Source organism: Haliotis cracherodii, unplaced genomic scaffold, assembly GCF_022045235.1.
Source record: "Haliotis cracherodii isolate W230 unplaced genomic scaffold, xgHalCrac1.p SCAF_7, whole genome shotgun sequence".
Lineage (NCBI taxonomy): Eukaryota > Metazoa > Mollusca > Gastropoda > Lepetellida > Haliotidae > Haliotis > Haliotis cracherodii.
In genome coordinates, this window is record NW_027266330.1 from 60,458,004 (window position 1) to 60,480,113 (window position 22,110).

General features: G+C 38.5%; 2 protein-coding genes across 2 annotated transcripts; both read left to right on the plus strand.

Moving 5' to 3' along the window:
- The first annotated feature begins 6,786 nt into the window (after positions 1-6,786).
- Positions 6,787-8,642, plus strand: LOC139449052 (serine-enriched protein-like). Its single transcript, XM_071230522.1, has 5 exons — positions 6,787-6,850; positions 7,409-7,655; positions 7,871-8,073; positions 8,185-8,299; positions 8,543-8,642. The coding sequence occupies exons 1-5, from the start codon at positions 6,787-6,789 to the stop codon at positions 8,640-8,642; spliced, it is 729 nt and encodes a 242-aa protein (XP_071086623.1).
- Positions 8,643-14,987: 6,345 nt separating this feature from the next.
- Positions 14,988-17,140, plus strand: LOC139449053 (serine-enriched protein-like). The gene is made up of 4 exons (XM_071230523.1): positions 14,988-15,051; positions 15,430-15,676; positions 16,202-16,404; positions 17,031-17,140. Exons 1-4 carry the CDS (start codon positions 14,988-14,990, stop codon positions 17,138-17,140), a joined length of 624 nt encoding a protein of 207 aa, XP_071086624.1.
- The last annotated feature ends 4,970 nt before the right edge of the window (positions 17,141-22,110 follow it).

Genomic DNA, 22,110 nt, shown 5'->3' on the forward strand with positions numbered 1-22,110 from the left:
GGCTTGCACCTTGAAATATCATATCGTAATATCTTCAAAGGTATCTGGTATCTGGCTTTGCTAATATTGCTAATAACTTAAACCACTTTATAATTACACCTTTAGCTGGTAAAATGTAAAGGGTGAAGCGACCACATTCGCCTCGGACAAAATGATTTGGAGTAGATTACGTTACCCCCCAAAACTCATGCTGTTTTCTGTAAAGATTCTAATTCTTTAAAAAGTGTCCACCATTCATATTTCCGCGCCATAAAGTAGAATTGCTGGAAGCTTTGTATCAAATATCTTAACGAACAGGTCATAAGGGACTGACTATATCAGTGATCTCAAAACATTGAACAATGTCTTCTTAGCCTGTGTAATAGAATGAATGAATGAATGAATGAATGAATGAATGAATGAATGAATGAATGAATGAATGAATGTGGCAACCAAGACAAATAGAGCATGAAACACAAACCAATAGCCTACCTTGGTAATTCCATGTTTCACTTCTTGCCAGGATACCTCCTTTCTTAAAACCTACAATTTCTGTCTTATCCAAGTAAATAGGTACTTGACATTTTCTTGGACCCCAATTTGTCTCTGTTTGAAATAAGAATAACATCATCAGCAAATAAACGAAAATTCGTTTACGAAACAAAACGAAACGAAACAAATGTACTATATCTGAATGTAACTGGATACTATAACTACAACATGATTCAATTTTCTCTGCCAATCATTATAAATAATGGGAAATTAATAGGATCTGAGTTTATATCATTTTATATTCAAACAAGTCTGAAAAAAAATACTATTATGTGTTACAGGTGAAAGGACTAAATAGTATGGATACGTTTTAACACTTTGGATGAAACACCGTCTCTGTAGTACACTCCACAATGTTTGCTCTGTAAATTAATTCGAAATGAATGTACTATCAGTGGTTCAGTATCCACTGCGAAATCCTGGTTGCGATTCAACATTTTTTTCATGTGCATCAGCTAAAACGCTAAATGAATAATCAGAATTGAAACATTTATCTCATTAAATGTACTTAGTATAAAATTCCCCATGTAGTTATTTTGATAATTTAATACTAGGTTATCAAGTGATATGATAATGCCTTCTGCCCACTTAAATGGAAAATATCCTTTGTCAAACATATTATTAGAAAGAATTCACAGACAAGGCAATAAAATATACGCATTTTAAACAATTCAGCTATTACTTTCTCATTCCCTGTTGTTCTTACATTTCAGACCCATAATAGCTCTACAATTTCCTCTTCAGTAACTGGTCATTCAAGAATACATCTTGTAATGACATCTAAGTCTTCATCAGTGACAGTTACATCACCATCATCATCATTATCATCATCATCATCATCATCATCATCATCTGTCATTGTCGATCGTAAGGATAAGGATATTCTTGACAGTCGCTTACATACAGACCAACCTATTTCACTGTTGTCAATATTCTGGATTGTCTGGTCCAGGTTCGATTATTTACAGACCGCCGTCATATACTAGTAGCTGGAACATTGCTGAGTGCGGCGTTAAACAAGAAACAGCCAAAATACATACATTACCGCTTACTATGACGTTCTGTATTACACAAAATCAAAATGTGAACCACATTGTGTATCACAGATGTATGCTGAATACGCATAGATGAATATTAGATTACAAAACAAAAAACGTGTGTCTGCAGAAACTTGTTCCAACGTCTGCAAATCACAGACTGGGACACATGGAATTTATTCATCACGTTGCAGAAAATGCATTTACAGCCTGATCACAAATACGGCAATGAAGCTTACGTCTTACCTCTTTGAAAGGCATTTTTTTATCATTTAGAAGTTGAAGTACTAAGTAAGGATAACATATATGGATGAACAACTTCTTTATTACATTATCGCGTGATAACGGTTTTAGGACCTACGCTGAAACTTCGCTCCTTGTTCATCCGAATATCTTATCCTTACTTAGTACGTGTTGCTGTACGTGTTATTGTGGAAAATGAAAATCTACAAAACTAAGGACTCAAAGTGATCTGACGACCTTTCACTGAAGTGTCAAAATCAAGAATGACCGCCTACCAACGCGCGCGGCGGGAATTGCGTAGTTCATGTTTCAGGTGTATTGGGGCGTTAGGTTCCAAAACCGTTCCATTGTTTGGCAGTCATTTCTCAAAGCTGATCTTTCTTCTGATGACTATCATAATTTTTTATAGGTCATGATCCCCAACTTTTCTCTTGAAAATGTATTTAAAATAAATCTAGATGTTAGGTTTAACATAGTTTTGAGCAGTATTCCAGTTATATGACGGCGATGTTGGAGGAAAGCCTGAAGTGATGCAGGTCTTGGACGTTTACCACTTTGGTGAAACCCACGAGCACGGGTATGGTGATAGCAAACTTAGATAGATAATCGTGGCGAACCGGGATTCGAACCCACAACCACAGGTTTATGGCGTGAGGAAGGGATGAAACTCTGCACAGCGAATTGCGGCGCCTTAGACAAATGGGCCACCTGTGCGTCCTGTTGCGAAGGTGTTACAGCTGATTTTTCGGCGCCAATGATAACCATGACTCGGTGTGGGGTTGTGATCAGTTTATTCGAGATGTCAGGCATTCATGTAGTACTGTAGTGATGGCCCTACAAAAACGTATAACATTGTGGAACGGCCACAATATAATATATATTAATTATACATAAGTATCACAAGTAGGTTATTGGATTTATCACAAATAATGGGATTTATGGACTCCTAAAGCAACTACACAATTGTCAGACAAATACATAAATTTGTCCCAACATCAAGGGTGATAATTGATAGCCAGATAACATGTTTTGCCCAAATAATCACAATTAAACAATATTTACACATATAGTGAGTGATTGAGTTGGATTTAACGCCGCTTTTTACAGTATTCCAGTTATATCACGGCGTGTCAGTTTAATGTGGAAGGAAAGCCCGAAGTGATGCAGGCCTCAGACGTTTACCACTTTGGTGAAACCAACGAGCACGAGTATGGTGCTGACAAACCTAGAAACATAATCGGGCCGAACCGGGGTTCGAACCCACAATCATAGGTTTCTGGTGTGCCCAAGGGACGCAACAGTTACTGTGCACATCGAATCGCGGCGCCTTAGACGACTGGGCCACCCATGCCCCTATTCCACAAGTAACATGAAGTACAATCAGATAAATAGGCTGTTTGGCGGAAAGTGTACATAATGATATGTGTATTTATACATGATAATACGCCTTACCTATTTGTGGAATTGAGCCATATGAGAACACGTGGTTTCTCACACAAAATGAAGACCATGAATTGCCTGCAAGTCACAAACACACATATACACTTATGATCTTCAGGCACACAATTCAAACAGAACCATTGCGTGTATATTCTCATAGCCAAGTGACAAAAGCTGGCGTTAATAATTATTTAGACTCTAACTTTAATCAGAACATCTGTGGCAATTGCCTACATTGCCAAATGGACTTTATCTTGGACGTAACTGACCAATATGATAATAATATTCTTTTTCAATATTACCATTTATACCTAGTTACTAAATAACATTATTGTTTAAGAAATAACCGATTTAATTAAGATATGCAAAAAAGTATTAAACCTAAACGTAATTTTGTGTTTAAGTATTTTATCCACCTTGTTGTTACCTCATGTGCTGTGTCTGCGACGTGGTAAGATTGGTGGAGGGGGACTATCTTAGTTTTGAAATTAGCCATTGCGAAGCTAAGAATTAGGGTCGGTGATTAAAAATGCTTTATCCTCGTTCCAGAATGAGACAATACTCATGTTCCAGCATAATACTTTACCTTAAATATAACTACATAACCTTTCAGATGAATGACATTCGTAATGAAATAAAAGACAAATAAAACAAAATGTCAATATTATTGACATTAAGAGCGCAGTATAATATTTCTAATTTTAGATGAGGGATTTCTGCTTGAGGCAGAATGTATGTTCAGTCACTGATTAAAGATTAAAGTCTATCTCACACTCCCTCAATCATATAATGTTTCCTTCCGAACAGACCTTACTGTGATGCTATAGGCCTAAATGAAGCAAGTCTAGCTTTTCAACAGGTTCTCCTATCTCACTGGGGCTCCTTTTCAATTTAAATGGAGTTGTTGGCTCCTATTAACATTAAATATTTTCAGATAATGAGCTTTAGTCTAATCCAAGACATATCTCTTTTCTCTGGAAGCAGGAGTTCATCGGTTGGTTTAAATACTCAAAACACATTATTTTTTCAGAACTTTCAGCATGTTCAGCGGATAAGTAGTTTTTGTAATTTGTTTCTGGACTCGATTAGCTTCTTCAAAAGAGACCCTCCACCACAGTATATTTGAATACATGTTGTCCCCCCCTTGAAGTCATCGATATATACGTCGTACATTATTCTAACAGATGTGCGGATTGACGGGTGTTCTCTGTATTACAGGATCAAGTGTGTTGTATTGTGGTACCGCCTTCGTGGTCCGGTGGATAGAGCGTCTGCCCGGGGAGCGGAAGCTCGTGTTTCGATCCCAAGCAGAATCATACTTATTGACTTTAAACCATGCTTGTTTCCCTGGCTGGCTCTTGGCAATAAGTGCACAAAATAAGGACTGATCGGCTCGGAGTTAAAACTGCGGCATGGTATCTCAGTGAGATAGCATATAAAACCACACAGACATAGACACACGTGCACACACAGAGACACAGACACGCACGCACACACACGCAGACACACACATACATACACAAGGACACACACAGACACACGCACACACACGCTGTATAAACGCAATAATCTTGAACGCGACGTTAAACTCCATGTCACCTCTGGTTGCGTGTTGTACTGCCATTCAACTGAAGTTATTGTATTACGATTAGATCTAATTGTATTATTGTCCACAAATCCATGCTAATCTGACCAAATTACTTGATAAAACATTGACAGTAGAGGTGTCATCTATAGTCTTCAAAGCAGATACATGTACATGTATAAAATACAGGTGTTAATTGCAATCAAATGTCTGATATATCTTTACCAGGCGTTTGATGCATAATTTGTGAACTAATCCTTCACATCCATATTGTCACCTCATACTTCCTTACAATATTAATACTGGAGGTCGTCCTCACGTTTCTGGTACATTTAACACTTTAAACACGCTGATAAGGAGAAACTTTGGTAGATAAGTGCACGTACTTAATCTACCAACGCATATATAGTTACAGCATAAATCGTTCTTTATTTAATTTCAATGTTTAACATTATTTTTTATGTACATATGCTATACATATTTTGTTGGAAGTTAAATATACTTTTTAAAATTTCAACATTCGCTTTGATCTTTACGTAATTATCAAGCGACACGTTAATTCTCTAATTTTATATCTGTTCGTCTGTCTGTGTAAGCCATCTGGTTCGGTGTTCATTTGTAAACCCGTTATACACAAACCTCCCTTATTGATGGTAATTGTTTGAAGCAGTGCGGCTTGCGTTTCATGAAGAAGCACTGAAGCTATACTCCGCCGACAGACATCAGTGATATAAATTGGACTTCTATATTTAAACATGTAACAAAGTACAGTGTAAAGTGTTGTGTTATGACAAGTCATGTTATCCCTGATTACACTCCTGCTCTCGGATCTAGCAGTGTTAGAAGCCACGGGGTAAGCCTCGGGCTTCTGAGCAGCAGTGTTTTACTGTCGTTGGGAAAGAAGCCAGTTTCACAAAAAAAGGAGAAATACGTTAACGATTTCTCAACCATTAGCTGATAAAAGAGTTCTACGAGAGTGGTCGAAGTCTTTTTATTTCCATGGAGCTAAAATAGCTTGTGTGTAACGTGACATGATTACAAGGACATATTTTTTTTCAGAAAACCTTGTAACTATTACCTTTATGTGTCACACAATGGGATATAATGGTGATTTGTTAGTTATTTCAAATTAAGAGAGCAATGACGCACCCTGGAATGTTATCACAAAGAAGTTATTTATGGTACCTTAAACTACCAAATCCAACATTACATTGTAATCATGTTGTTGGTTAGCTGAATATTACATTATTTACTTTGTACTCATGTGTCACTAGCGTTGATTTAATTTGAGTAACGAACTGAGATTGGCTTCTGAAGAGTTAATCTCAGGTCAAGAAGATATCTATTTAAAAAAACACAATTAATTTTCATTACACAAAGAAGACGAATAGGAAGAAACAGTTTATCAAAGTATCACAAACATGGCCTTTTTAGGCATTGATATACCTGCTTATAAATCGATACAATAAGCACACAAATATGAGACAGTGTGAGATATGTACAAACCAATATGCAAAACAATAAACCATGCCTGTGCCCAGCCTAAAATAATTATGAAACTTTAGACAATGTGTAGTTAACCGTTGAAAGTTGGTTGGTAATTGTTTGTATTTTTGTACCAAAAAGATTAGTTTCATAGTTACCACGTAAATCTCTGAAGTGTAAAAGCTGGCTGAACAGCCGTTACGTATTAATTAGTACAATTAATTACCACCACATTGTAATCAGAGAAATAAACACGGAGTGATTGCTGTATCAACACACACCCTGAAGCAAGTTACTGCTTGTTATAACAACAAGGTGGAGGCGAGACTACTCAAGGTCACGTGGTCCATTCGAACAGTTTAACGAAGGATTTATAAGAAAGGTGAATTTGGAATTGACAGTCGTACAACAAACGGACACATTGATATTTATTTAAATTTCCACTTATCTGAGTGTAGGTACAGCATGGACAGGACTGGTTCACGACTTCTGCTGGTGGATAATGATTTTCTGGATAGTGAAAGTGGAGGTGAGTTGGTGCATAATATGATGTGCTTATTCAACCAATGTGATAAAGATTTTATATCACAGCAGACTATAGAAATATTTATTATTTCATTCAAGTAGAATTCTTCAATGGTAATTTTACAAGCTTGTTTTCTGAATGAACTGCAAAGGGTATCTATCTACGATTTCGTTGATATTTATCTAGAAGGGCGTCTATCGCAACAGTGGCCTGTTAGAAATTTTGAATAGAAGAAAAAAAAATAATGCTTAGTAATTTTTAGTTGTCCTTATCATATTAAAAACAGGTCTGACAATACGTTGCAGACGGAAAAACCGCATTATGGCATCATAATAATGATGTGTATCTTAAATCACTAGTTTTTTTTAGCATCATTTTTTCTCTGGTGTTGAATGTGAAAAATGCCTTCAGGCAATCAGCAGATGGATTTACATGACGGAAGAGGCTTAAGTATGATGGTGTACATTATGAATTTACTATGAAAGAGAACACTTATTCTGATTCATCCGAAAATTTGTCTATTCATCCTACTAAAATATACACTGTTATGTTTGTGCCCAGGTGAATCATCGTCTGGTTATGAATCCAGCGACTCTTCCAATATATCACGTGACTCAAGCCCCGCCCCTTCTCCTCTGCCCCGCCCCTCAACTCAGAACGAAGTGATGATCTTCAAAAGCAGCGCCGGTCTTCAGGACAGCCTAGCATTTATTCTCAGCATGCCCGAGTTGTGTGATGTCACTTTCCTTGTTGGCAAAGAAAAAGTTCCGGTTCATGGAGTCAAAGCCATTCTAGCAACACGTAGCAGGTAAGAATATAATGGCATTATGCAATGTCCCTTGTTTAGCGTGACAAGATCATTACAAATTGTTTTCACGCACGTTTGATGCCCCATCCTGTTCCGCTCATCTTTTTCCTATATCCTGTATCCATCTCTCCTCACCTAGTTAAAATCAACTCTAGCATTGTTAGCACGAATATGAAACATTCAAATCTACAGCTCTGTACCTGCGACTGTTACAGGTCTTTATATCAACTAGTACTGCACCATCAGAGACAGTCGGAGCTGACAAAGACTACCAAGAAGAGATTCAAGAAACAGAAACCCTCTCCCTACCCGAACACGCTCGTCATCCACGTCCCTGACTACCAGGTGGAGACATTCAGAAGGTTCATCACCTTTGTCCATTCGGGGAAGGTCAAGGTCGACGTCCATAATGTTGTCGGTAGGTTATTAATTCGGGAAACAGATTGAATCTAAATGGAAAACTGAACTTGAATACTGAACCATCATGTAAATCTTAGGAACTTAAACGTAACTATACATCGTATTACAGGTCTTCTTTGCGCATCAGAAGAGTTCCGACTTCCTGATCTCCGCACTGCTTGCACGGACTTTATAGACAGATGTCAAGGTCATGGACAGAGAGAAAAACTCAAAGCAACAGCCAGGCAATATCCACACAAAATACCTGCTCAAAGGCTACTATGTGAGGTATGTACTTATTTAGCCACTTTTTTATAATACTTGTAAATGTTGAAATATCAACGTTTAGTCTTTATATATCGAACCTATATCAAGTGTTTAATATTTCAAATCATTATTCTCTCTTTTTACAGTTTCCATGAAAAATTAAGCAATGACCTATATCTACACGATTAAAGGTTAGACAACCACATAAGGTGAAACCACAGAAAACCCCGAGATGGCAACAATAACCTGATCGAGCAGGACAAAATATTTCCTCAGAGGGTTGCTACGGATGCACCAGAGACCAGAGTCGGTAACCATTAGTCTACAAGACGATTGAACACAGAAGGTTACTATCGATAGACCTTCCTCCAGCCCTCAACGCACATGCCATTGGACAAGAAGAGGCTGCTGTTATGTATTTTATATTTTCTGTCCCCAGAAAGGATTTCATCATTTTATTCATCCAATTGATGCAAACAAATGATATTGAAAATAAAGCTTTACTTGAATTCTGTTCTGTTGTGTTATCTAGTATGTAAGTACTGTTATATTGATGTTTCTGCGATACCCTGGCTGTGTCATGCCAAACTAAATGTATAGAAAGCGTCCAGTGTAATGTGTCTGAGTGGGGTATCCATGTTAAACACAAACAGGGGGATACATTGTAAAAGCAAAGCATAAGGTTCCGGGATATAATTAGCAGCCACACAAATATGTAATTGCACGTCGTTTTATGAGTGAAATCATTTTGAACGGGACATAAAGCCCCACTTCACATAATCCCATCTAATTAAGTAGGCTCTACCGAGTAATGTTTTGGAGCACAGCACTCCACACGTAGTGTACGTTGATTCCTGCGAAACAATTGATTATACAATACATTTTAGACCAATCGCTTTGCGACATGATGTACTCACTCACTCACTCACTCACTCACTCACTCACAGGGCAATGTTAGGACGTTAGGACTAACTGATCTACGTAAAACTCCACAGACAAAAAAAAATGTTTAAGATGATCTTTCACCTCTCGAAACATGGCTGAAGGATTATGTTGATGCCTTTGTGTGGAACTCAATACGATGCTGTATCAACGTGTATCAAGAAAAGCTGTCCATACTTTACCACCCACTGTGGCGCTGGCTTCATTTTCTTTCCCAATCAATCCTGCTGGAGTTGTGGTAGCCGATGTTCCTGCCGTACTTGTTGTGAGTCTCCATGGGCCCGTACATATTTAAAGTCCAATTGTGGTCAGTGATAACCCTACATGCACAAATGACCTATATGTCCACATTCCCAACAAACAATACCCTGGCTACCACCTTGAGATTATGTGATGCAATATCCTCATATGAAGAAGATAACTCAGACTGTCATCGAGAGAGGATCTCGTCCGATACAGGTCAGTTCACTCTAAACTTAGACGTTATGTAATATGGAAACTAGCAATAACTTATCCTCATCTTAGGTAGTGCATCCAATACTGCCTTAAGATAACTTCCCAGTCCATTACATTACATGTTCTAAATGTGGCAAACATCCTTATAAATATGACAGACATGTACTTCTACACTGTGTATATTTTATAAATGATCGAAATGAATCCTTCTCCACCCTCCTTGACAATTTGGATATCGAAAGCTTTGATCAAATTGAACTTCTGGAAGAGAATAATTTCATGTGTTAATAATGCACCTAGCTATATAAATAGTAGCACAGTGCATGTGCTTTGAGAATATCAGAGATTTTGTATATCTTCGGATGTAACTTCAGGAGGAAATTCATTCATTCATTCATTCATTCATTCATTCATTCATTCATTCATTCATTCATTCATTCATTCATTCATTCATTCATTCATTCATTCATTCATTCATGTTTAAAGTCCAATTGTGGTCAATGATAACCGTACATCCGCAATTGACCTATGTATCCACATTCTCAACAAACAATACCCTGGCTCCCATCTTTAGGAACAGCTCCCTGATGAGATAAGTATCAAAGCCCACGAGAGGATCTGCCACAATTACAAAATGAGCCACAATGAAGTCTGCCTCTTCCTTTAAATCCTGACGGAGATGGTGTGGTAGCAAGGGTGAGAGTGAGTGACAATATCGACTAATTGCTTTTAATGCCACACAACTCTTCTGTTAACTGTAGCCACATCTTTCAATTCCTGGTAATCATTGCCAGAAGATTTATAAGCCATTTTGGAGAGAATTGGCTTCTTAGGAGATTCTAGGGGCTTCCTGTGATTCAACTCAAACACAATCCCTCTACTCAGTACACGCAACTTATAAAAGTCCACAACAGCATCGTACCTGTGGCTAGATACATTCATCAAATTTGGTTTCCGACCTTGCCAGAAAACACTCCTGAGTGCTTGGTTCGTCTCAGTAGGTGATGACTTGCTACTCTGACAGCCTTAGCATACAGATCTTTAAGTCTGCAACCCAAGAAGAAACGTTCTCTTCTGCCATCTGTTTGTCACAGTAGAATCTTGCCATCAGGGATTCAATTTCCTCATAGCTGCCAAAACATGTAATTTTAGCTAACAGAATCAATGGTGGACTGCGGACATAAACAGTGAATGATACAATACTCTTGATCCAGCATTATACTCTCCACAGCAATGACTACATAACCTTTCAGATAAATGAAATTCATATGAAATAAAAGACACATACAACCGAATGCCAATATAATTGACATACACTTAAAACCACATACCTTAGAATACTGTCACCAACCTTCAGTATCTTTATTCTTATTTTACTTTTCGACAATAAAATATAAAACACCAATAATATATCCAATAATTGTAAAATAGTTATATGCAAACAAACTTAAGATAATAAAATGCCATGGAAATGTCACAGCTACACACAACCTTAGAAAACTGCCACCAACCTTCCATATATGTAAGGACCTTATTTTCCTTGATAATAAGATAAAACATACAATAAGCAAGAGTCGAATAACGATGTTTGAAATCTTGCGAAAAGTAGACAACAAAGGCTGAAGCTGTTTGAATTTTGCTCGACATAAAAACAACTATTGATACAAAGTGATTAACAGCACAGTATAATTTTTCTAGTTGTAGATGTGATTCAGTCTGACATTAAAAGTCAAATAATTATTAGAACATTTCAGGGCTATATCGATGTCGGAGATATACATATGTGATAAAACAAACAGTGATCTTTGTTCTCTGACCCCTGAAGATCCGGGTTAGAATAGGTCTTCAAGATCAGCAACCCAGACATGCCATAAGTGGCGACTATGCTTGTCACAATCACTGGATTGTCTGGTCCAGGCTCTATTATTTCCAGATCGCCGTCTATAGCTGGAATATAGCTGATTGCGGCGTTAAACGACAAACAAACAAATTTCATTCTCCACACAGCCAATGTTTCTCTGGGGAGTGTTGGTATATCTTCCTGTTTCAATATGAAGGGATTGTTTGCTTTAGTGGAGAGGATATATTGCCGATCTAATTATATCTATAATTAAAGTTCATAAAGAATTATATACCTTTACAAATATTGAATGTCAGTCTTTTTGATAATCTGATTTCAAACGTGTTACATATTCAGAGACAAACAAGTTTCGGAAATCAACAACCGTATTCTATAACTTCAAATTTTAACAAAAGCACATTTCAGAAAAAAACACTTAATTTTAGATAACTTATTACATTGATAACATCCTGATACAGGTTAACATCATGTACTTGCCATAAAGCCATTGATATGACGTTTGGATGAACATTTAATATTCTGCAGCAGAAGGGGTGGTGGTGGTTTTTCTGGGGTTTCTGTGCAGGACAGAATGTATTTTCAGTCGCCGATCAAAGACTAGTCTACATCACAGTCCCTGAACCATATTATGTTCCCTTCCGACCAGCCCTTACAGGAATGATAAAGCCCGAGATGAAATAAGTCTAGATATTCAACAGGTTCTCCCCTCTCACTGGGGCTCCTTTTCAATTTACATGGAGTCGGTTGTTTCTATCAACATTAAATATTTTCAGAGAATACGCGTTTGACTAATACAAGAAATACCATTCATTTTCTCTGGAGTTCATCAGTATGTTCATATACTCAAACCACGTCTTTTTTCTGATTTCCGGCATGTCCAGTAGACGAGCTGTTTATGACATGTAAAACATGACGACAATCAGTTTGTTCCAGGGCCCCGATGAACGAAGCGATCTTAGCGCTAAGACGCTCGTAACTCCCATACTTTAACATTGGCTTACGACAGTCACAGCGCTAAGATTGCCTTGTGAACAGGGCCCAGGACTCACAAGAGCTTATTGTGTACCTTTAAATAAACAAAAGAAAACCCCACCAAGGAATATCAAATAGAGTCCTCAGTGTATACGAACATTTTTCTTACATATGTACGGATGAATGGGTCATCCCTGTATTACAGGGTCCAGTTTATGTTCTGTATTATTGTGCAACCTTCGTGGTCTAGTGGATAGAGCGTCTGCACGGGGAGCGGAAGTCCGGTGGTTCGATCCCCAGCCGCATCATACATACTGACGTGAAAAGATGCTTGTTTCCCTATCTGGCGAGTGGAAATAAGAGAACAAAACAAGTACTGATCGACTCGGGTCAATAAACTGAGTGAGGTGGCCATGTTAAACTGCGTCATGACATTTAATTGAGCTGGCAAGTGTCTGAACTAGCACACACACAGAGAAAAAAACAGAGACACACATACACACAGACCCAATCACTTACACTCAAACAAATGCACACAGAGACGCTGTATAAGTGCAATAATCTTGAAAGCGAAGGCAAACACCATGTCACCTCAACTCTGTATGGTTGGGTGTTGTACTGCTGAATAAATTGTATTACGATTAGATCTAATTGTATTATTGTCCACAAATCCATGCTAATCTGATCAAATTACTTGATAAAACATTGACAGTAGAGGTGTCACCAATAGTCTTCAAAGCAGATATATAATTGTACATGTATAAATGCAGGTGTTAATTGCAATCAAATGTCTGATATATCTTAACCAGGCATTTGATGCATAATTTGTGAACTAATATTTCACATCCATATTGCCACCTCAAACTTCGTTGCAATATTAATACTGTAGGTCGTCCTCACCTTGCTGGTATATTAAACACTTCAAACATGCTGATAATGAGAAACTCTGATAGGTGTGTACACGTACTTAAACTACCAACGCATATATGTTAAACTAGTTATTGCATAAATCGTTCTTTATTTAATGTCATTGTTTAATTCATTTTATGTACATATGCTATAATTTTTTATCCAATACTCTAATTTTATGTCTGTCTGTGTAAGCCATCTGGTTCGGTGTTCATTTGTAAACCTGTTATACACAAACCTCCCTTATTGATGGTAATTGTTTGAAGCAGTGCGGCTTGCGTTTCATGAAGAAGCACTGAAGCTATACTCCGCCGCTAGACATCAGTGATATAAATTGGACTTGCTACATTTAAACATTTAACAAAGTACAGCGTAAGGTGTTGTGTTATGACAAGTCATGTTATCCCTGATTACACACCTGCTCACGGATCTAGCATTGTTAGAAGCCAAGGGGTAAGCCTCGGGCTTCTGAGCAGCAGTGTTTTACTGTCGAAAAGAAGCCTGTTTCACAACAAACGGAGAAATACATTAACGATTTCTCAACCATTAGCTGATACAAGAGTTCTACAAGAATGGTTGATTTCTTTTTTTCCCTAAAATAGCATGTGTGTAACGTGACATATTTACAAGGACATATATATTTTAGAAAACCTTGAAACTATTACTTTTACACGTCACACAATGGGATATAATGGTGATTTATTAGTTATTTCAAGTTAAGAGAGCAATGACGCACCCTGGAATGTTATCACAAAGAAGTTATTAAAGGTACCTTCAACAACCAAATCCAACATTACATTGTAATCATGTTGTTGCATAGCTGAATATTTGTACTCATGTGTCACTAGCGGTGATTTAATTTGAGTAACGAATTAAGATTGGCTTCTGAAGAGTTAATCTCAGGTCAAGAAGATATCTATTTGTTTCGCGCTGTCAACAGAAAACACAATCAATTTTCATTTCACGAGAAGACGAATAGTAAAAAACAGTTTATCAAAGTATCACAAACATGGCTTTTTTAGGCATTGATATACTTGCTGATAAACTTGCTGATAAATCGATACAGTAAGCACACAAATATGAGACAGTATGAGATATGTACAAACCAGTATGCAAAACAATAAACCATGCCTGTGCTCAGCCTAAAATAAGTATGATTGAAAATTGGTTACATGTTTTTGTGTGTGTTTGTAGTAAAGATTAGCTTCATAGTTTCCTCGCAAAGCTCTGAAGTATAAAAGCTGGCTGAAAAGCCGTTATGTAGTAATTAGTACAATTAATTACTACCACATTCTGATTAGGGAAATAAACACGGAGTGATTGCAGTATCAACACACACCCTGAAGCAAGTTACTGCTTGTTAAAACAATATGGCGGAGCCGATCCCACTCCAGGTCACGTGGTCCCCTCGGACAGTGAAACGAAGGATTTATAAGAAACGTGAACTTGGAATTGACAATCGTACCACAAACGGACACACAGCTACTTCTGTAAATTACCACTTGTTATCTGAGTGTAGCTAAAGAATGGACAGATCTGGTTCACGACTTCTGCTGGTGGATAATGATTTTCTGGACAGTGAAAGTGGAGGTGAGTTGAGCTGCTACTTAATACGACCTGCTTTTTCAACCAATGCCGTACACACTTTATATCGCAGTGGACTATTGAAATATGCATTATGGAAGTGGCTTAAGTACAATGGTGTACATTATGGTGTCTGCTATGAAGGAAAACATATATTTGCATTCTCTTGACCATAACACACTTTGTTCTTTTAATGCTTTTTGGCTGTATAATCAGGATGATACTTCAGTTAATGATGATCGGTATATGGACATAGTTATGATACACGTTTTTACACGACCAGGATTTTCGAATTTTCCCAGTTGCCTCCGATGTTGAGGTCTTCACACATATTGTGCACGCCATTTTCAGTCTAAATAGATATTGTATTGTGTTTGTGCCCAGGTGAATCATCGTCTGGTTATGAATCCAGCGACTCTTCCAATATATCACGTGACTCAAGCCCCGCACCTTCTCGTCTGCCCCGCCCCTCAACTCAGAACGAAGTGATGATCTTCAAAAGCAGCGCCGGTCTTCAGGACAGCCTAGCTTTTATTCTCAGCATGCCCGAGTTGTGTGATGTCACTTTCCTTGTTGGCAGAGATGAAGTTCCGGTTCATGGGGTCAAAGCCATTCTAGCAACACGCAGCAGGTAAGAATATAATGGCATTATGAAATGTCCCTGAAACCTTGTTTACAGTGATCATCAAAAAATGTTGTCATGCCCTGCCCTGTTCCGCTCATCCTTTTCATATATCACGAAGCAGTGACCAAAAATATATTCTGTATCCACCTCTCCTCCCTAGTTTAAATAAGCTGGAGCACTGTTAGCATAGAATATGAGTCAGTGAGTGAGTGAGTTGGGTATTAACGCCACTTTTAACATTATTCCAGTCGTATCATGGCGTGTCAGCTTAATGTTGGAGGAAAGCCCGAAGTGATGCAGGTCTCAGATCTTTACCACTTCGGTGAAACCCACGAGCACCGGTATGGTGCTGACAAACCTAGAAACATAATCGGGGCGAACCGGGATTCGAACCCATAATCACAGGTTTCTGGCTTGCCCAAGGGACGCAACTCTGCACAGCGAATCTCGGCGCCTTAGACGACTGGGCCACCCGTGCCCCCCATAGAACATGAAAACTCAAATCTGATACTGTATTTACGACTGTTACAGGTCTTTATATCAACTGGTCCTACACCATCAGAGACAGTCGGAGCTGACAAAGATTACCAAGAAGAGATTCAAGAAACAGAAACCCTCTCCCTACCCGAACACGCTCGTGATCCACGTCCCTGACTACCAGGTGGAGACATTCAGAAGGTTCATCACCTTTGTGCACTCGGGCAAGGTCAAGGTCGACGTCAATAACGTTGTCGGTAGGTTATGAGCTGATAAAATAGACTGAATGGCAATGAAATACTATGGTTCAGTATTGTACCTTCAAGAAAACCTTAGCAAATGCAGCTATACATTGTATTACAGGTCTTCTTTGCGCATCAGAAGAGTTCCGACTTCCGGATCTCCGCACTGCTTGCACGGACTTCATAGACAGATGTCAAGGTCATGGACAGAGAGACAAACTCAGAGCAACAGCCAGGCAATATCCACACAAAATACCTGCTCAAAGGCTACTATGTGAGGTATGTATTTATTTAGCCACTGTTCATAATACTTGTGTAAATGTTGACATATTGACATTTAGTCTTTTTATATCCAACTTATATAAATTGTGTAATACTTTAAATGAATGTTCTCCCTTTTTACAGTTTCCATGAATATCAAGCAGTGACCTATACGCACAAGATTAGAGGTTAGATAACCACATAGGGTTCCTATCGACACACAGAAACCTGAGATGGCAACAATGACCTGAGCGAACAGGACTACAGATAAATACAGAGGGTTGCTATGGATGCACCAGAGATCAGAGTCGGTAACCATTTCTTTATCGTCTAAACGACGATAGATCACAGTAGGTTACTATCGATACACCTTCCTCCAGCCCTCAACGCACATGCCACTGGACCAGAAGAGGCTGCGACCACGAGTCAGAACCCGCAGTTTAACAGTTTACATGGTAAACTAAGGAAGACCTCCCCGGCAGGAGGTTGAAGTTGGGCTGTCCTCATCACCAGCCACGACAGCACATAGGCCTTAATGCCTTTACATAGACTTTAAATTATGGCACATCCGACTGAAGTACACTCTGGAGATACTACAGGTCTACAGAGGTTGTTATGAGGTGGCTTGATCCTCTTAATTACGCTCTCTGTGTAATTTCTCTTTTATTTTCTTGAAATGTTTTTATCATTTGTCATTTTATTTATCGAATTTATGCACAGAAATGATATTACTAAATAAAGGTTTACTTGAATTCTGTTCTGCTGTGTAATATATTATCTAAGTATTGTTATATTTCTGGTGGTTCGATACCCTGGCTGCGTCATACCAAAAGCAATGTGAAAATAGGGTACAGTGTAACATGTCTGAGTGAGGTTTCCATGGTATCTAAGAGGGTTAACACTGGCAGTGGCCTACATGCCAGGCATTAGAATTCAAGCTAGTACAAGCAGCCACACACATACGTACTTGCATGTCGTTTTAAGAGTGAAATAATTTTGAACGCGACTCACAACCCCATTTCACATCATCTCATCTAATTTATCAGGCCTCTACCGAATGATTTATTGCACAGCACGCCACACTGTACTTTGATTCCCGCTATAATTTGCAAACTAAAATCACTTTGACTTTAAAAAAACAAAACATGTTACAGAGGACTGGGTATATTAACGGTTTTTCTTGTTTGTCGTCGTATCGCAACATAGGTAATTCTGCAATCTTAAATAAGCATGTCGGATCAGATATTTCAGAAAAAAAACTCTTTTAAAGTCAGACTAAAAAATATTACGTGCGATGCATAAAATATTGATCATATACATGGCGCCAATGGCGCCACCATTCACTGCATAGCATTGATATAACTGATATAACAGCCGTCGTGATATAACTGGAACACTGTTCAAAGGCTGCATTCTGATGTCCAGTGTTCTCCCTTTGGTGGCCGAAAGGCGACATGGATTTCTCGCCTTCAATTACGGCTGCGAGAATGCGATAAAGCGATAACTCGAGACGACAAAGCAATAGCACCGGTGGCCTTAAAAAGGTGGGTACGGGTGGCCCAGTCGTCTAAGGCGCCGAGATTCGCACGCCAGAAACCATACCGTGCTCGTTGGTTTCACCGAAGTGGTAAACGTCTGAGACATGCATCACTCCGGGCTTTCCTCCCACATTAAGCGTGATATAACTGTTATACTGTTAAAAGCGGCGTTAAACTCAACTCACTCACTCACTCACTCCTTCATTGTGGGGGGGGGGGGCTGGGGAGTTTCTTTTCATAAAAGAGAGCTGAGATTACTTCCTGTCACTCTTAAACTTATACCTATGGAGAAAAATATACCTATGACCCGACACCCCTGATTGTCCCATTGGACCATACATCCATCAATTACTATTTTCGCAGAAATCCGGGTATTGTTTGAAATTCATCTGCGTTTGTACAGTTATTATGTTTAAGTATATAGTGAGAAAATCTCAACTTTCCTTCCATCGGTATAATTGGAAGTGTGACTGGAAAACATTCCCTTAATGAAACTAAGGTCAGGTTTAACAGTTACGTGTATAATTTTTATGTTGAAACACAAAACACATGCGACCCCAATAATGTTCAAGAGGGGATATTGCTCAACCACGAGAAAGCCATAACACCAGATATCGCTTTCTCGTCTCATGCTATCACTTTCTCGTCTTGCGCTGTCACTTTCTCGTCTCGTGCTAACGCTTTCTCGTCTTGTGTTATCACTTTCTCGTCTCATGCTATCACTTTCTCGTCTCATGCTATCATTTTCTTTCGTCTTGTGCTATCACTTTCTCGTCCCATGCTATCACTTTCTCATCTCGTGTTATCGCTTTATCGCTTTCATGCGGCCGTAATGGAAGGCGAGAAAACGATGTGCACTCTCGGCTACCATACCTCTCTGGTCTAGTGTATAGGGCATCTGCCTGGAGGGCGGAATGTCGGTGTTCGAGATAATGAAAGATGGTACTTGTTGCTACACTGTCTGGATAAAACAAGGAGTGGTCGGGTCGGAGTCAGTGTACTGTGTCTGAGTAGGTGATCCTTGTTAAAACTGCTGCATAGTATCACCATGGGCCGGTACAATGAAACACAGACACACACACACATCTACACACACACACGTTTGTGCGTGTTGATATATAGGTGAAATAATCTTGAACGCGAGGTTAAACATCCATTTCACATCACCTCTATATGGTTGTGTTTTGCAGTGCCACAGGTGAAGTTGTGAGGAATAAATCTAGTGGTATTATTCGAATTATTGCTAATGTGAACAAATTACTTGATAAAACATTGACAGTAGAGGTGGGTGCCGGATACATTATTGTACATGTACATAATACACGTGTTAATTACACATGTGATATATTTTAACCAATTGTGAGGTGCACAATGTGTTAACTAATACTTCACACCCATATTGGTACCTCAGACTTCGTTATGACGTTAAGACAGGAAGTCGAGATGTTCGTATTTATGGTATAAATATTCGTGTCAAGTAAGCCAATATTTGGCTGGGTGTTATAATCCCTTAAATGGTTTCCATATACGCTTTGATTGGTACCTGTTCATCACGCGACACTTTAATACACCAATGTCTGTTTATCTATTTAATTAACAAGAAATTTGGTAAATGTGTATACGCACTTAGTCTACCAACGACTACATGTTGAACTGGTTATAGTATCAATCCACCTTTATTTGATTTTATTGTTTTAAAATCATTTTGATGTACATATGCTATAAATGTCAGTGTCCCGAAAGCCAAGATTTGTCTGTATGTTAAGGATACTCTTCAATACATGCGCTTTTATTGGTGCATCAAGCGACACTTTAATATTCCAATTTTATGCATATGTCTCTCTGTCTATAATGCCAGCTGATATACCCGGTTTAACGTTCGTGTATAAACCCTTTATCCAGTACACCCCTATGTTGATGGTAACGGTTTAAGGCAGTGTGGGATCCCATCCCTTGAAGAAGTGTTGCAGTAATGTCACGCCGAAAGAATTCAATGATATACATCGTGTGACAAGCTTCAGTGCTAAGTCTTGTATGATGCAAGTCATGCTATCTTTGATTCCACACATCCTCCTAGATCTAGCAGCGTTGACAGCTAAGGTGGTAAGCCTGGGGCTTCTGAGCAGCAGTGTTTTTACTGTCATTCAAAACGAAGCCTGTTTCACTACTTACAACTGTTAAGTGTGACAGTAAGACTGGTGACAAACATGTGTTGTTCGACGGGCGGTTGATAGAAGCCACTGTGGCAAGGCTCCTGCTGTTGACGGTATCCCGATGGAATGTCTTAAAGTCATAATATGTTATTTCGGCTATGCACAACATTTTTAATATCTGTTTTAGCACAGGGGAAATCCCTGTATTATGGTTAAAGAACATTTTCAACCCCATATCAAAGTGTTCTACTTTAGATCCTTCGGATCCTTTTTCGTATAAAGGTTTGACTTTGACCAATTTTATGTACAGATTGTATTGTAATATTTTAAATAACAGGAAAAATGGGTTCCGAAAGCGTAGATCAACTACGGATCATATTCACTCTGTTTGTTCTTTTATTGAAAGAAGAAAACGTATGAAAAAAGACATTTCTGCTTTTATTGACTTTCATAAAGCTCATGATGGCATTAACAGAGGTGTGCTGTGGGAGAAAGTATGTAACATTGGTGTGAAAGGGAAAATGTTTCTACCACTTAAATCTTATATGAAAGTGTGAAATGCAGTGTACCTATAAATTGTATGCTTACACCCAGGTTTAATGTCAATCGTGGTTTAAAACAAGGATTTGTACTCTAGCCAATTCTGTTTAACGTGTTCATTAATGATTTGCTTGATTTGTGTAGATGATATTACTATTGCAGCCTTTGCATATGGTGATGATCTTATGTTACTTGCAGAATCGGAAGATGATTTGAGTCGTCTAATACATGTTGTGAATATAAGTATCCTTATTAATAATGACAAATCCAAGATTGTACGTATACACTTTAGAAATTGAAGCATTCCAAGAATAACAGCATTTGTAACATTGGTAACTCTGTTGTAGATATTGTTGATTGTTATAATTATCTAGGCCTACTGCTCACGGAACATCTTGACTACAATGCTATGGCAAAAGCAGCAGCTAAATCGGCTGAGGGAGCATCAGGTCTTCTTATATGTAAATATAAGGCAATCGGAGGTATACAATCCACTCCTTATTCCAAATTGTATGATACAATGATTTGGCCAGTGTTGAGTTATGGGGCATCTATTTGGGGTCATCGTGACATTTCTACTGTTAGTGCCGTTCAACATCGTGCTTTGACATTGTTCTTAGGGTTGGGGAAATACGCTCCAAATGTTGCTGTTAATGGAGACATGGAATGGTTTCCTCCTATAGTTAGACAGTGGATGTGTATTGTAAGACAGTATTATCGTTTTACTAAAATGTCCTGCAGATTACATAAGTATGATTTTATGTGGTCTGAACGGTATGCTGGTGGACGAGTGAAAAACTGGAATTTTCGTGTTTGGGCCAAGCTGAACGAAGTGCGATGTGAAGCTGTACGTATGCATGATATATGCAGGGGAATGTATGTGTCTGATTGGAATGAACTGTTATGTAAGCCTGGCGGAAGAGCGGGTGGTAATAAATTACGTACAAACAGAATGTTTAAAGATGTGTATGGGTGTGAAAGTTATGTAAGTATGTATATGCCTCGTTCTTACCGCTCTGCCTTCTCAAAATTTAGATCAATTACTGCTCCTCTAAAGTTGGAAACATGCAGATATACGAATGTGAATGTGAATGAAAGAGTGTGTTTCCAGTGTAAAGAAAGTATTGAGGATAAATGTCATGTATTGCTGGATTGGCCTGTGTACGATGATTTGCGTGAAAGTTTATTCGAAAAGGTCAGTTTTATCTATCCCAACTTCCAAGAGTTAT

What these genes read in the sequence shown, in the direction of transcription:
- LOC139449053 (XM_071230523.1), top strand. Translation starts at nt 14,988, where the DNA reads ATGGACAGATCTGGTTCACGACTTCTGCTGGTGGATAATGATTTTCTG. An exon ending in TCTGGACAGTGAAAGTGGAG is followed by an intron (nt 15,052 to 15,429) that starts GTGAGTTGAGCT and finishes GTTTGTGCCCAG; the next exon opens with GTGAATCATCGTCTGGTTAT. An exon ending in ATTCTAGCAACACGCAGCAG is followed by an intron (nt 15,677 to 16,201) that starts GTAAGAATATAA and finishes CGACTGTTACAG; the next exon opens with GTCTTTATATCAACTGGTCC.
- LOC139449052 (XM_071230522.1), top strand. Translation starts at nt 6,787, where the DNA reads ATGGACAGGACTGGTTCACGACTTCTGCTGGTGGATAATGATTTTCTG. An exon ending in TCTGGATAGTGAAAGTGGAG is followed by an intron (nt 6,851 to 7,408) that starts GTGAGTTGGTGC and finishes GTTTGTGCCCAG; the next exon opens with GTGAATCATCGTCTGGTTAT. An exon ending in AAACTCAAAGCAACAGCCAG is followed by an intron (nt 8,300 to 8,542) that starts GCAATATCCACA and finishes GTGAAACCACAG; the next exon opens with AAAACCCCGAGATGGCAACA.